General features: G+C 43.8%; 1 protein-coding gene across 1 annotated transcript in view; it reads left to right on the top strand.

Moving 5' to 3' along the window:
- Positions 1 to 12,553, top strand: part of LOC144687508 (dynein axonemal heavy chain 3-like) — a 706,779-nt gene that overhangs the window by 542,884 nt on the left and 151,342 nt on the right. Inside the window, exon 51 of the mRNA XM_078553740.1 lies at positions 6,133 to 6,209. Within this exon, the coding sequence (XP_078409866.1) occupies positions 6,133 to 6,209 (77 nt within the window). The remainder of the gene's footprint in view (positions 1 to 6,132; positions 6,210 to 12,553) is intronic.

Below are 12,553 nucleotides of genomic sequence, written 5' to 3' on the forward strand. Positions count from 1 at the left end.
GTACTGAAGACTTGTGCTCCAGAACTTGCTGTGCCCCTAGCCAAGCTGTTCCAGTACAGCTACAACACTGGCATCTACCCGGCTATGTGGAAAATTGCCCAGGTATGTCCTGTACATAAAAAACAGGACAAATCCAACCCAATTGGCCCATCAATCATCTGATGGGAGATCTCATTGACAGTGCTATCAAGCAGCACTTAGTAATAACCTGCTCACCGACACTCAGTTTGGGTTCCGCCAGGACCACTCAGCTTCTGACCTCATTACAGCCAGTATGAGACAAGCTCATCAAAATGCAGAGGTTTATTATGAAAATTGTGAGCTTTTTTTCAAACATGAACAAATATCAATTGACAGTTTGTTTGTAAAGCCCATTCTCTTCTAAGACAGTCCCTCAGGATCAAGGATGATTTGCTTCCGCTCCAGTTCATTGGGTTCTGGGATAGCTGATAAGTCCAATGTACGATCTGCAGATTGCCACATGAGGGGAAGGTAGTGTTTGAAGAGCTGGGTAGATCAGATGTTTGAAGGTTTGTGCACCCACTCCGACACCTCAACTTTGCCTCTGTACTGACGAAGTTTCTCGATGTGTTTTGTGCCTTCCTGAATGAACCTTCTCCATTTTGGTCAGTCACAAACCGGGGTCTCCCGTGAGTCAGTGGGGATGTTTGATCTCTTCAGAGATGCTTTGAGGGCATCCCTAAAGCAATGCCTCTCCTCCTGGGAGTCTCCTACCGTGGCCATGCTCCCAGTAGAGCAGTTGCCTCGGGGGTATCAGGCATACGAATGACATGTCCCGCCCGACGGAGCTGGTTTTGAGTGATTAGCACCTTAATGCTGGACATGTTAGCTTGGGAGAGGACACTGCTATTGGCCTTTCTTGCTACCGGATTTGGAGAATCTTGCAAAGGCACCACTGGTGGTATATCAGTGCTTTGAAGTGCCTGCAGTAGGTTATCCAAGTCTTTGAAGAACGTAAGAGTGCGGGGATCACTGCTGTCCCATAAACCATGACCTTAGTCTGGGGTTTCACATCTTGCTCAAATAGGCCGAGATGGCACATTGGAGGTGATGAGGAATTTTGTCATCGATGTCTGCCTTCACTGAGAGCTCTCAAGATACGAAACATGGTCCACGTTTTCCAGGATCTTACTATTGATCTCCATCGATGGGGGAGGTGTTGTGCTGTGGGAGCTGTTTGGAAGAGGACCTTAGTTTTCTTGGTGTTTAGTGAAAGGCCTATTTTCTCATATGCTTTAGAGAAGGAGTCGCCAATGACCTGAAAATCAGTTACTGAATGAAAGCACACACAAGCATCATCTGCATTCTGAAGCACTATGACAGAGGTTGGAGTGCTTTTGGGTTTGGATTGAAAGTGGCATAGGCTGAGCAGTTTCCCATCGGTTCTGTAGATTATCGCCAAGCCTTTTTTTCAAACGTAAACCAATACCATTTAACAGTTGGTCTATAAAGTCCATAAATGGCTTATTTAAATATCAACAGGTAAAGATCTTTACAATAACCATATTACTGTATCTGATAAATCTTTTAAAATATCCTACCTGTTATCTGGGTATGTTCATGCTCCCACCTGAAGCAGAGGGATTTAATGTCCCAGAGGTGAATGAACCTGCAGCAGAAGGCCCTTATGTCCTCAGGTCTCACAGCTGCTGGGTGCTGGGCTGGAAGAGCTCACCATGATATTAATACATTGATAAGTAAAGTCTGTTGGTTAGATCGATGTGCCTCTTTACATTTAAATTAATTAGGCTATATCTATTCATTTTAATCTCTTTGTGAACACTAGATAGCTATCAATGTACTTGCATCTATATGTTGTAATCATTTAATTTTACCTTTGTGTGTGTTGTTTATAAATGTATTTATCCGTGTGTTTTGGATCAGTACACTTGTTTACCCGTCAGTTGTAAATGTACCTCTGTCCGTTAGATATCAATGTATTTGTCTGTATATCTGTGGTACTTTTGAATATTTTTGATTTAATTGATGTTATTTGAATATTTAATTGTCTTGTTTTGGAATGTATTTGTTTGTCAAATCCCTGGCACCCTCTCACACACAGCAACATGACTGCAGCAGGATCAGAAGCAGTGTTCACTGGCATTCACTGCCTGCTGGTCGACTGTGGGGCTGGGGAAGTGATGGAAGCATTGGAATTGGACCTGGAATGAGAAACACTGGCATGGAGCCTGAACCTGAACCACAGGGGACCCCAACACCAACATAGAGTCGTACTTTCTTCAGTTTTTGGACAGTTTCCTAAATCTGCTAAAGCCTGTTCCGATTACTCTTCCCCTCTGGCCACACCAGGAGATATTCCCTGAAATCCTTAGTTAGCTGCAGGCTGTGTCTCTTCGATGAGTAGAACTTGGGCCCAAACCCCAGGCAGCAAGGAAGTTCCAGTCTTGGCAAAGCAATTTGCTTTAGCAGGCCCCACTGGCTTTGGTTGTTGGAGGTCAGTCATCTCAGCTCCAGGACATCACCACAGGAGTTCCTCAGGGTCGTGTCCTCAGCCCAACCATCTTCAGCTGCTTCATCAATGACCTTCCTTCCATCATAAGGTCAGAAGTGGGGATGTTCGCTGATGACTGCAACAATGTTCAGCACCATTCGCGACTCCTCAGATACTGAAGTAACATTCGCGACATGCAACTGTCAGGCAATGACCATCTCCAACAGGAGAGAACCTAACCATCTTCCCTTGACATTCAATGGCATTACCATCACTGAATCTCCCACTATCAACATCCTGGACGTTACCATTGACCAGAAACTGAACTGGACTAGCCATATAAATACTGTGGCTACAAGAGCAGGTCAGAGGCTGGGAATTCTGTGACGAGTAACTCGCGTCCTAACTCCCCAAACCCTGTGCAACATCTACAAGGCACAAGTCAGGAGTGTGATGGAATACTCTCCACTTGCCTTGATGAATGAAGCTCCAACAGCACTCAAGAAACTCAACGCCATCCAGGACAAAGCATCCTGCATGATTGGCACCCCATCCACCACCTTAAACATTTACTTCCTCCACCACTGATGCACAGTGTCAGCAGTGTATACCATCTTTAAGATGCACTGCAGCAAATCACCAAGGGTCCTTCGAAAATATCTTCCAAGCTTGTGACCTCTGCCACCTAGAAGACAAGGCAGGAGGTGGATGGGAACACCACCGCCACCTGCATGTTCCTGTCAAAGCCACGACATACTCAAGAGAAGGGAAGAGAGCAAGAACACAGCATTGATGAAGAGGCCCTGGCACGAGATCTGACACTCCCAGCTACCAGCTCAGATACTGGCACTGCACGTGACTTAGAGACTAGTATAGAGTTGGGATCAGCAGATGGTCAGTCACTGGGCACGAGTGGGCTGCAGCCTGGCCAGGGAATTGGAAGGTTTGTTTGCCAGTTCTCCAGAGGGTAAGGGAGCAGACGAAGACCTCGATGGGGCAGCATACAGGTGAACGCTGATGGACATGAACACTGAGATGCTGGGAGCACTGGCTGGCCTGCTGGTTAACCTCCTATCACTGCCGAGGAGGATGCAGGAGTCGGCTCCAAATGGCGGAGGGTATCACACAGAGCTTGCTCTCTCCGAGGTCTCTGCTCCTTCTCCCTATTGTGCTGCAGACCCAGAGGCAGTACGTCTGCAGCCTCAATACCTGTTGCAGCATTTGTGTGGACAGATCAACAAATCCATTGCCCCCTCTGTGAGGATGCAGAAACACTCACTGGCAAATCCAGGAATTCACCACACAACATGTCCAAGAACACTTCACAGTACTTGCAGAGATTTTGCAATAGCAGAACCTTTTCCAAATTACCTTCCCTGCAAGTTGGGTGTCTGGCCATTTAAATAATGTTAGTGTTGGGTCCATCTTGTAACTGAATACCAATTCTTTGGTGAGGGATAAGTGAATACAGTGAGTGGGCTCTGCCCCATCCAAGTTTATAAACAAGGCATCAAATCAGCTTCTGGGGCTGAGTGACATTGTGACGTGACCAGTTCGAAGGTTTCTGGCACACGGAGAGGACACCTGCACGAGTGCCTTTCCCAGCATGGGATGGCCCGCTGGAAACACCTAGAGGTACAGCCACACACTGCACTGCCCCCAGAGGACCTCCAGCTTCCATCACACCATCTCCAGTGGCACTACAGATCCATCCAAATAGTGTGCCTAAAATGTTTGGTTATAATCTCTATAGAAACCTATAGAACTTCCAGTTGATAGGTGACATGACAAGATTACACATCTTAAAACAAATGACAACAATGACAATTGATTAAACACAATTTTCTGTTTGTTGGCAACTTATAATTTAAACTACAGAGTGGAACATTCCCCTTTTATACTTATCACCCATCTCACTCTCCATGGAATTACAGTCCTTATAGCAAACAGTTGCTCCCATGTTCCAATGGGTTCTCGTATCCTTATCTCACTGAGTGACCATCTCCAGGTACTTTCTTCAGTTTTTGGACAGTTTCCTAAATCCTGTTCCGAAGATTCTTCCCCTCTGGCCACACCAGGAGATATTCCCTGGAATCCATAGCTGGCTGCAGGATGTGTCTCTTCGACGAGAGACTATGTCCCTCCCTCATCTAGCTGTGATAGCTCGCAAAAGCCAAGCAGCCTCTTCTCTCTGTTGACCCCACAAAACTGCTGTGTCTGATATTCATTGAGTTGCAGGGAAACCCGTACCTGACCTCAAAAAATGGCTTCTTCAATACTCTTCCCATGACAACTGTAACATTCGCGCCACACAAGTGCCAGGCAATGACCAGTTCCAACACGAAAGAATCTAACCATCTTCCCTTGACATTCAATGGCATTACCATCACTGAATCCCCCACTATCAACATCCTGGGGTTACCATTGACCAGAAACTGAACTGGACTAGCCGTATAAATACTGTGGCTACAAGAACAGGACAGAGGCTAGGAATCCTGTAGCAAGTAACTCACCTCCTGACTCCCCAAAGCCTGTCCACCATCTACAAGGCACAAGTCAGGAATGTGATGGTATACTCTCCCCTATCCTGGATGAGTGCAGCTCAAACAACACTTAAGAAGCTTGACACCATCCAAGACACAGCAGCCCACATGATTGGCACCCCACCCACCACCTTAAATATTCACTCCCTCCTCTACAATGCAGAGTGGCAGAGCAGTGTGTACCATCTACAAGTTGCACTGCAGTAACTAACCAAGGCTCCTTCAGCGGCACCTTCCAAATGAGCAACTTTTAGCATTTAGAAGGACAAAGATAGCAGACACATGAGAATACTGCCACCTACAAGTTCCACTCCAAGCCAGACACCCTCCTGACTTGGAAATATATCACCGTTCCTTCATCGTCACTGGGTCAAAATCCTGGAACTCCCTCCCTAACAGCACTGTGGGTGTACCTACACCACATGGACTGCAGTGATTCAAGAATGCAACTCACCACCACTTTCTCAAGGGCAATTATGGATGGGCAATAAATGCTGGCCCAGCCAGTAATGCCCACATCCCATGAATGAATAAATAAAACAAAGAAATCTAATATCTAGGTATCAATTCAGATTAGCTATAGTTGAGTACCGAACTATTTTTCATTTTGGAGCTAAATGGACAGTTTAAAGCACAACTGTTTACAACCTGATATCCTCAACACTTTTCTGGGATTTGAGGCTCACAGTCTCCACTGTTAGCTCACAGGCTACTGCCATTATCTCCAAGCACAAATATCTTGCATCTTCTCTCCAATAAAACAATCTAAGCCTTCCTTTGATCTCTAACAATCAGCTACACAGGCTTACTGTCAGGGAGATGGCAAAACAGGTCACATGACCCCCTTCATTTCACCCTAATTTTAAAGATACTGTTCCAAAACATAACAATCTTATAAACTTCATAATTATAACAGCTTACATACAGAATCCTATCAAAGCCACTGATGTAAGCAGTTGCTGTTAGTATAAAAAGTGTTACAGGGAGTAAGGTCTTTGGACAGGAAGTGAATGATGTACAAAAGATGTTTAGTAAAATATTGATAGATAAGCAGGTTTATATTTCAGTCCATTAGAAAGGTATTTTCTAAATGTTAAAATTTCTACTGTGTTTTAGGAATGGGAGGGGCAAATCTCCAAACAATCTCCCTTGGCCAGGGACAAGGACCAATTGCTGGAAAAATGATTGAAAATGTAAGTTTTTGAATATTGATTTGGTAAAGAACAGTTCATTTTCCCTGACTATGTTCTCAGTTATCTGATAGCCTCTGAGATAAAAATGTAACAGCTGTTCAGAAATTCCCACTTGTGGTGGCCTCTAATGTTAACATTTCAAGATGCCTAGGGTATCTTCCTTCCCATTGACCCTCGAAAAACTCAAAGGGGCACAGTTCACATTATTAAAATAAGGAAAGAGAGAGCAGCTCCTGTGTCTCCTTAAGCAATGCCCAACCGCAATTTAACATTATAAGAGCCTCAAGCATCCAAAAATAACTAGAGACAACAAGTTAGCCTGGGTTGATGGGACTAGGTGGAGGTTGCAAACTGTGAGCGGAATCCTATCAGCCATGAAGAGGTGGCTTTGGAGGCAGGAGGGGGTATTTTAGAAAATCTCATGTTAAGTTCCCAGCTCTGAGTGTTCTTGCAGGAGGTGGGGTGAGATAGGCAGTGCTGGCTGGGCAGTTAATTATCAGCAATTAAGCAGCCGCTTGGGGGCAAATTGGTGACACTTCCAGAATCTTACCAAAGCCCCCAACCCCCACCTACCTGCCCCCGACCTCATCCTGCTGAGGCCAGAGACTGGTAGGTGTCTCAAGGCAGCCCCCAGAGGCCGAGAGCCATCGAGACCTCCTTCAATTCCACCATTACCCTGGAGCTGCAGGTACCAGAGTGCCATAGCAGTGACTGCAGGACATCCTATGGAGGGTTTCCCCCTCTGCAATGATATCCTGGCAGCTGTGGCTACTGTTCATTTGAAGTTTTTTTTTTGATGTCTTCAGTGAATGCCTCCATTCAGACACCCTCACCGTCTCTCACCTACAGCAGTAGTGCCCACTCTCCTGGTGCCATTGCTCCCAGGCTGCCCAGAGCCACCCATGGTGCTCCCATTGGTCGTCCCACCAATGCAGCCCACTCACCGTCTTTACATACAAAATAGGAAATAGGAGCAGAAGTAGGCCATTCGGCCCCTCGAGCCTGCTCCACCATTCAACAAGATCATGGCTGATCTGTTTGTGTTTCGAGTTTCACATTCCCACCTACCCCCGATAACCTTTGATTCCCTTGCCTAACAAGAATCTATCTACCTCTGCTTCAAAAATATTCAGTGATCCCGCCTCCGCTGCCTTCTGAGGCAGAGAGTTCCAAAGTTGCACAACCCTCTGAGAGGAAAAAATTCTCCTCCTAAAAGTGCAACCCCTAATTTTAAAACAGTGCCCCCCTAGTTCTGGACTACCAACAAGAGGCAACATCCTTTCCATATCCACCTTGTTGTTATGATCACAGCCGGTGTTAATTGCTGCACAAGCCAATTACCAGAGGGAAACTTGCCTACGGACCACAACCCTTATTTTGTATTCTGATAAAGAGAAGACGATGTACCAATCTCAGCAGTAAGAGGTCCATAATACTTATGGGTTTTTAAAAATTAAAAGTAAAAGTTTTATTAACAAGAAAGAAAAGAAAACTTAAGCACACAAGATTACAGTTACACAATTAAGGTTAGTGTTACAAAACATTCCCCCAAAAACTCTCTACTTTGTCAACCCCACAAGTAAACACTTTCCAGGCAACATGCTCTTATAGATACTTAAATATGAAAAATCCAGTAATATCACACAAGGCAAACTGCTATTTCTTCAACAGAGGTGTACCACATGACCCTCTTCCACTTTGCTATGGAATCCATTTCAGAATCAAACTGCTTGCTGCAGCCCAAGACTTCTCAACAGCTCAGAAAGCTCCAGCTATCTCCAGCTTAACAACTATACAGCCATCTCTCCAGCTCAATAGCTAAAAACCAGCTATCCACAGTAACTCTAATATACCTTTTTCCCCTTTCGTCTCAATCCCATTGTTCTCACACACCTCTTTGAAACTCAAACCCTTCCAAATAAAATATCTTTCATGTTTCCACCTTGTGTTTGCTTTTGGGTCAATAAAAATATAATGGCCCCACTACTATTCACCTATGGATTCCTGCAAGATGCAAACAATTTCCTTCGTACCTCTGACTCCCCTTTGACATTCAAACAACTTCTCGACTTGTCTAAAAATGCAAATGTTATGTACCTCAACTTGTATCTCAACTTAACATCTTTATCCTTTTCATGTTTCCAAACCCCAAGGCAACCTGACTCCCATCAACTATACTCGGCTTAATTAAATCGCACGCATGCATGCATATACACACACACACACACACACACACACAGCCTGCTTTACAGAATAATACAATATCCCCTTATTTTTAAGAATAACACACATTCTCACGTTGCCAGTACCGTTCAGGATCTTATATACTTCAATCAAGTCACCCCTCACTCTTCTAAACTCCAGTGGAAACAAGCACAGCCTGTCTAACCTATCCTGATAAGACGCCTCTCTCATTCCAGGTATCAATCTAGTAAACCTCCTCTGAACCGCCTCCAATGCATTTACATCCTTCCTTAAATAAGGAGGCCAAAACTGCACACAGTATTCGAGGTGCAGGGCGGGATTTTTCCTCACCTGCCTGCCGCCACGATCTTCCGGTCCCACTGCAAGTCAATGGACTTCTGGCTGGGGCGTCACCGCACCCATGGTGGGTCCCACCCGCAACAGGGCCGGAAAATCCCGGCCACAGTCTCACCAATGTCGTGTATAACTGAAGCATAACATCCTTACTTTTATGTTCAATTCCTCTCATAATAAAGGATAACATTCCATTAGCCTTCTTAATTACTTGCATACTAACTTTTTGTAACTCATGCGTGAGAACGCCCAGATCCCTCTGTACCTCAGAATTCTGCAGTCATTCTCCATTTAAGTAATACTCTACTTTTTATTCTTCCTGCCAAAGTGAAGAACTTCACATTTTCTCACATTATACTCCACCTGCCAGATTTTTGCTCAACTTATTCAACTTATTTATATCTGTCTGCAAACTCCTTATGTCCTCTTTACAACTATGAGCTTTTATTTTCCGCAATAACCTTTGATATGGCACCTTATCAAATGCTTTCTGGAAATCCAAGTACAGCACATCTACAGGGTCCCCTTTATCCACCACACATGTTCCTCCTTCAAATAATTCTAATAAATTGGTTAAACATGATTTCCCTTTCATAAAACCCCCATGCGGACTCTTCCCATTTATCTTGAACTTTTCTAAGTGCCCAGCTATGCCCTCTTTAATCATTGACTCTAGCACCTTCCCCATGACAGACATCAAGGTAACTAGCCTATAGTTTCCTGTTTTCTGCCTCCCTACCTTCTTGAATATTTGCTACTTCCCAGTCTGATGGAACCTTTCCAGAATCTAGGGAATTTTGGAAAATTAACACCAACGCGTCTACTACCTCATTAGCTACCTCTTTTAAGACCTTAGGATGAAGTCCATCTGGACCCGGAGAATTGTCAGCCCACAGCTCCGTCAGTTTGCTCAGTACCAATCCCCTAGTGATTGTAATTTCACCCAGTTCCTCTCTGCCCTCCATCTCCTGATTTACAAATATTACTGGAATGTTTTGGTATACTCCATAGTGAAGACAGAAGCAAAATATTTGTCTATTTCATCCACCATTTCCTTATCATCTGCTAGTAACTCTCCATTCTCACTCTCTAGAGGATCATCACTCACTTTATTCTTTTCCTTTTTAAATACCTGTAGAAACTCTTGCTAACTGTTTTTATATTTCTAGCTAGCTTCCTCTCATACTCTAATTTATTTCTCCTGATTAACCTTTTAGTCATTCCCTGTTGTTCTTTATATTCTGACCAATCATCTGGCCTGCCACTCATCTCTCATCTTTGCGGAATTATATGCTTTTTACTTAAATTTGATGCTTTTCCTTAACTTCTTTAGTTAACCATGGATGGTGGGTCCTTCCTTTAGAATTTTTCTTTACCGTAGGAATATACTTATTCTGAGTATTCTGAAATATCTCCTTAAATTTCTGCCACTGCTTCTCTATTGATCTATCCTCTAGCCTAATATCCCAGTTCACTTCAGTTAGCTCAGCTTTCATCCCCACATAGTTGCCCTTATTTAAGTTTAAAATACTAGTCTTAGACCCACTCTTCTCCCTTTCAAACTGGATGTAAAATGCAATCATATTGTGATTGCTGCTACCTAGAAGTGCCTTTACTCTGAGGTCATTAATTAATCCTGTCACGTTACACAATACCAAGCCTAATATAACCTGCTCCCTGGTTGGTTCCAGAACATGCTGCTCTAAGAAACTCTTGAAAGCACTCAATTAACTCCTCATCCAGGCTATTATTGCCAATCTGATTTTTCCAGTTTTTGTGTAGATTAAAGTCACCTATGATTATTGCCGTCCCTTTATCACAAGCACACAATATTTTCTCTTGTATACTTTGTCCTACACTGCGGCTACTGTTAGGGAGTCTGTAGACCACCCCTACCAATGACTTTTTCCCCTACTATTCCTCATCTCCACCCAAATTGATTCTACATCCTGATCTCCTGGACCAAGGTAATCTGTAACTATTGCACCTCCACCTTTACCTAGCTTTCTATTCTTCTTGAAGGTCATATACCCCTCATTATTCAAGACCCAATCCTTGTCATCCTGCAGCCAGGTTTCAGTAATGCTATCAGATCATATTTATATACTTCAATATGCGCGATCAATTTGTTTACTTTGTTATGAAGGTACACGCATTCAGATATAGAGCCTCTAGTTTAGTCTTTTTGTTATTTTTGTGAACCTTATGGATAAAATAGAACTTACCCACTTACCAGATACTCGCCAAACAGCTAGCTCCTTGCTCTGTAGTAGAGCAAGACCCAAATCCTATCGGGTGAAAAATATAAAAAAAAGGAAACAAACACCTCTTTCCCATCCCTGCTCCCACCCCCATCGAAATCCAATTCTTCAGTCAGTTAGTCAGCTGCATTCTATTCGCCTTGGCTGCACTAAGGAACCCTGAATTTATAGTAAACTGAACTGGTGCTACAGTAACCAGATTCAACCAGTTGGCAAATTGATCCAGGGCAGTATATTGTACAATAATCCACAGTAGTATAATGTAAGGCGACCCAAGGCAGTGTAATGTGCAATGGCCTGAGGCAGTATAACGTACAATGACCCAGGGCAGTATAATGTACAATGATCTGAGGCAGTATAATGTACAATGACCCAGGGCAGTATACTGTACAATGACCCAGGGCAGTATAATGTACAATGACCCAGGGCTGTATAATGTACAATGAGCTGAGGCAGTATAACGTACAATGACCCAGGACAGTAAAATGTACAATGACCCAGGGCAGTATAATGTACAATGACCCAGGGCAGTATACTGTACAATGAACCAGGGCAGTATACTATACAATGAACCAGGACAGTATACTGTACAATGACCCAGGGCAGTATAATGTACAATGACCCAGGGCTGTATAAGGTACAATAAGCTGAGGCAGTATAATGTACAATGGCCCAGGGCTGTATAATATACAATAATCCAGGGCAATATTATGTACAGTGATTCAGGGCTGTATAATGCACAATGACCCAGGACAGTAGACCCAGGGCTGTATAATGTAAATGAGTTGAGGCAGTATAATGTACAATGACCCAGGGCAGTATAATGTACAATGACCCAGGACTGTATAATGTACAATGACCCAGGGCTGTATAATGTACAATATCACATGGCAGTATAATGTACACTGACCTGGGGCTGTATAATGTACAATGACCCAGGGCTGTATAAGGTACTATGATCCAAGGCTTATAATGTACAGTGACCCAGGGCTGTATAATGTACAGTGAGCTGAGGCAATATAATGTACAATGACCCAGGACTGTATAATGTACAATGACCCAGGGTAGTGTAATGTACAATGACCCAGGGCAGTGTAATGTACAATGACCCAGGGCAGTGTAATGTAAAATGAGCCAGGGTTGTATAATGTACAATGACACAGGGCAGTAGACCCAGGGCAGTATAATGTACAATGATCCAGGGCAGTATAATGTACAATGACCCAGGGCTGTATAATGTACAGTGAGCTGACAGAATATAATGTACAATGACCCAGGGCTTTATAATGTACAATGACCCAGGACTGTATAATGTACATTGACCCAGGGCAGTATAATGTACAATGACCCTGGGCTGTATAATGTACAATCACCCAGGGCAGTAGACCCAGGGCTGTATAATGTACAATGAGCTGAGGCAGTATAATGTACAATGACCCAGGGCAGTATAACATACAATGACCCAGGGCTGTATAATGTACAACGACCCAGGGCAGTGTAATGTACAATGATCCAGGGCTGTATAATGTACAATGATCCAGGGTT

The sequence above is a fragment of the Cetorhinus maximus genome, chromosome 12 (assembly GCF_964194155.1).
Source record: "Cetorhinus maximus chromosome 12, sCetMax3.hap1.1, whole genome shotgun sequence".
NCBI classification, from domain to species: Eukaryota; Metazoa; Chordata; class Chondrichthyes; order Lamniformes; family Cetorhinidae; genus Cetorhinus; species Cetorhinus maximus.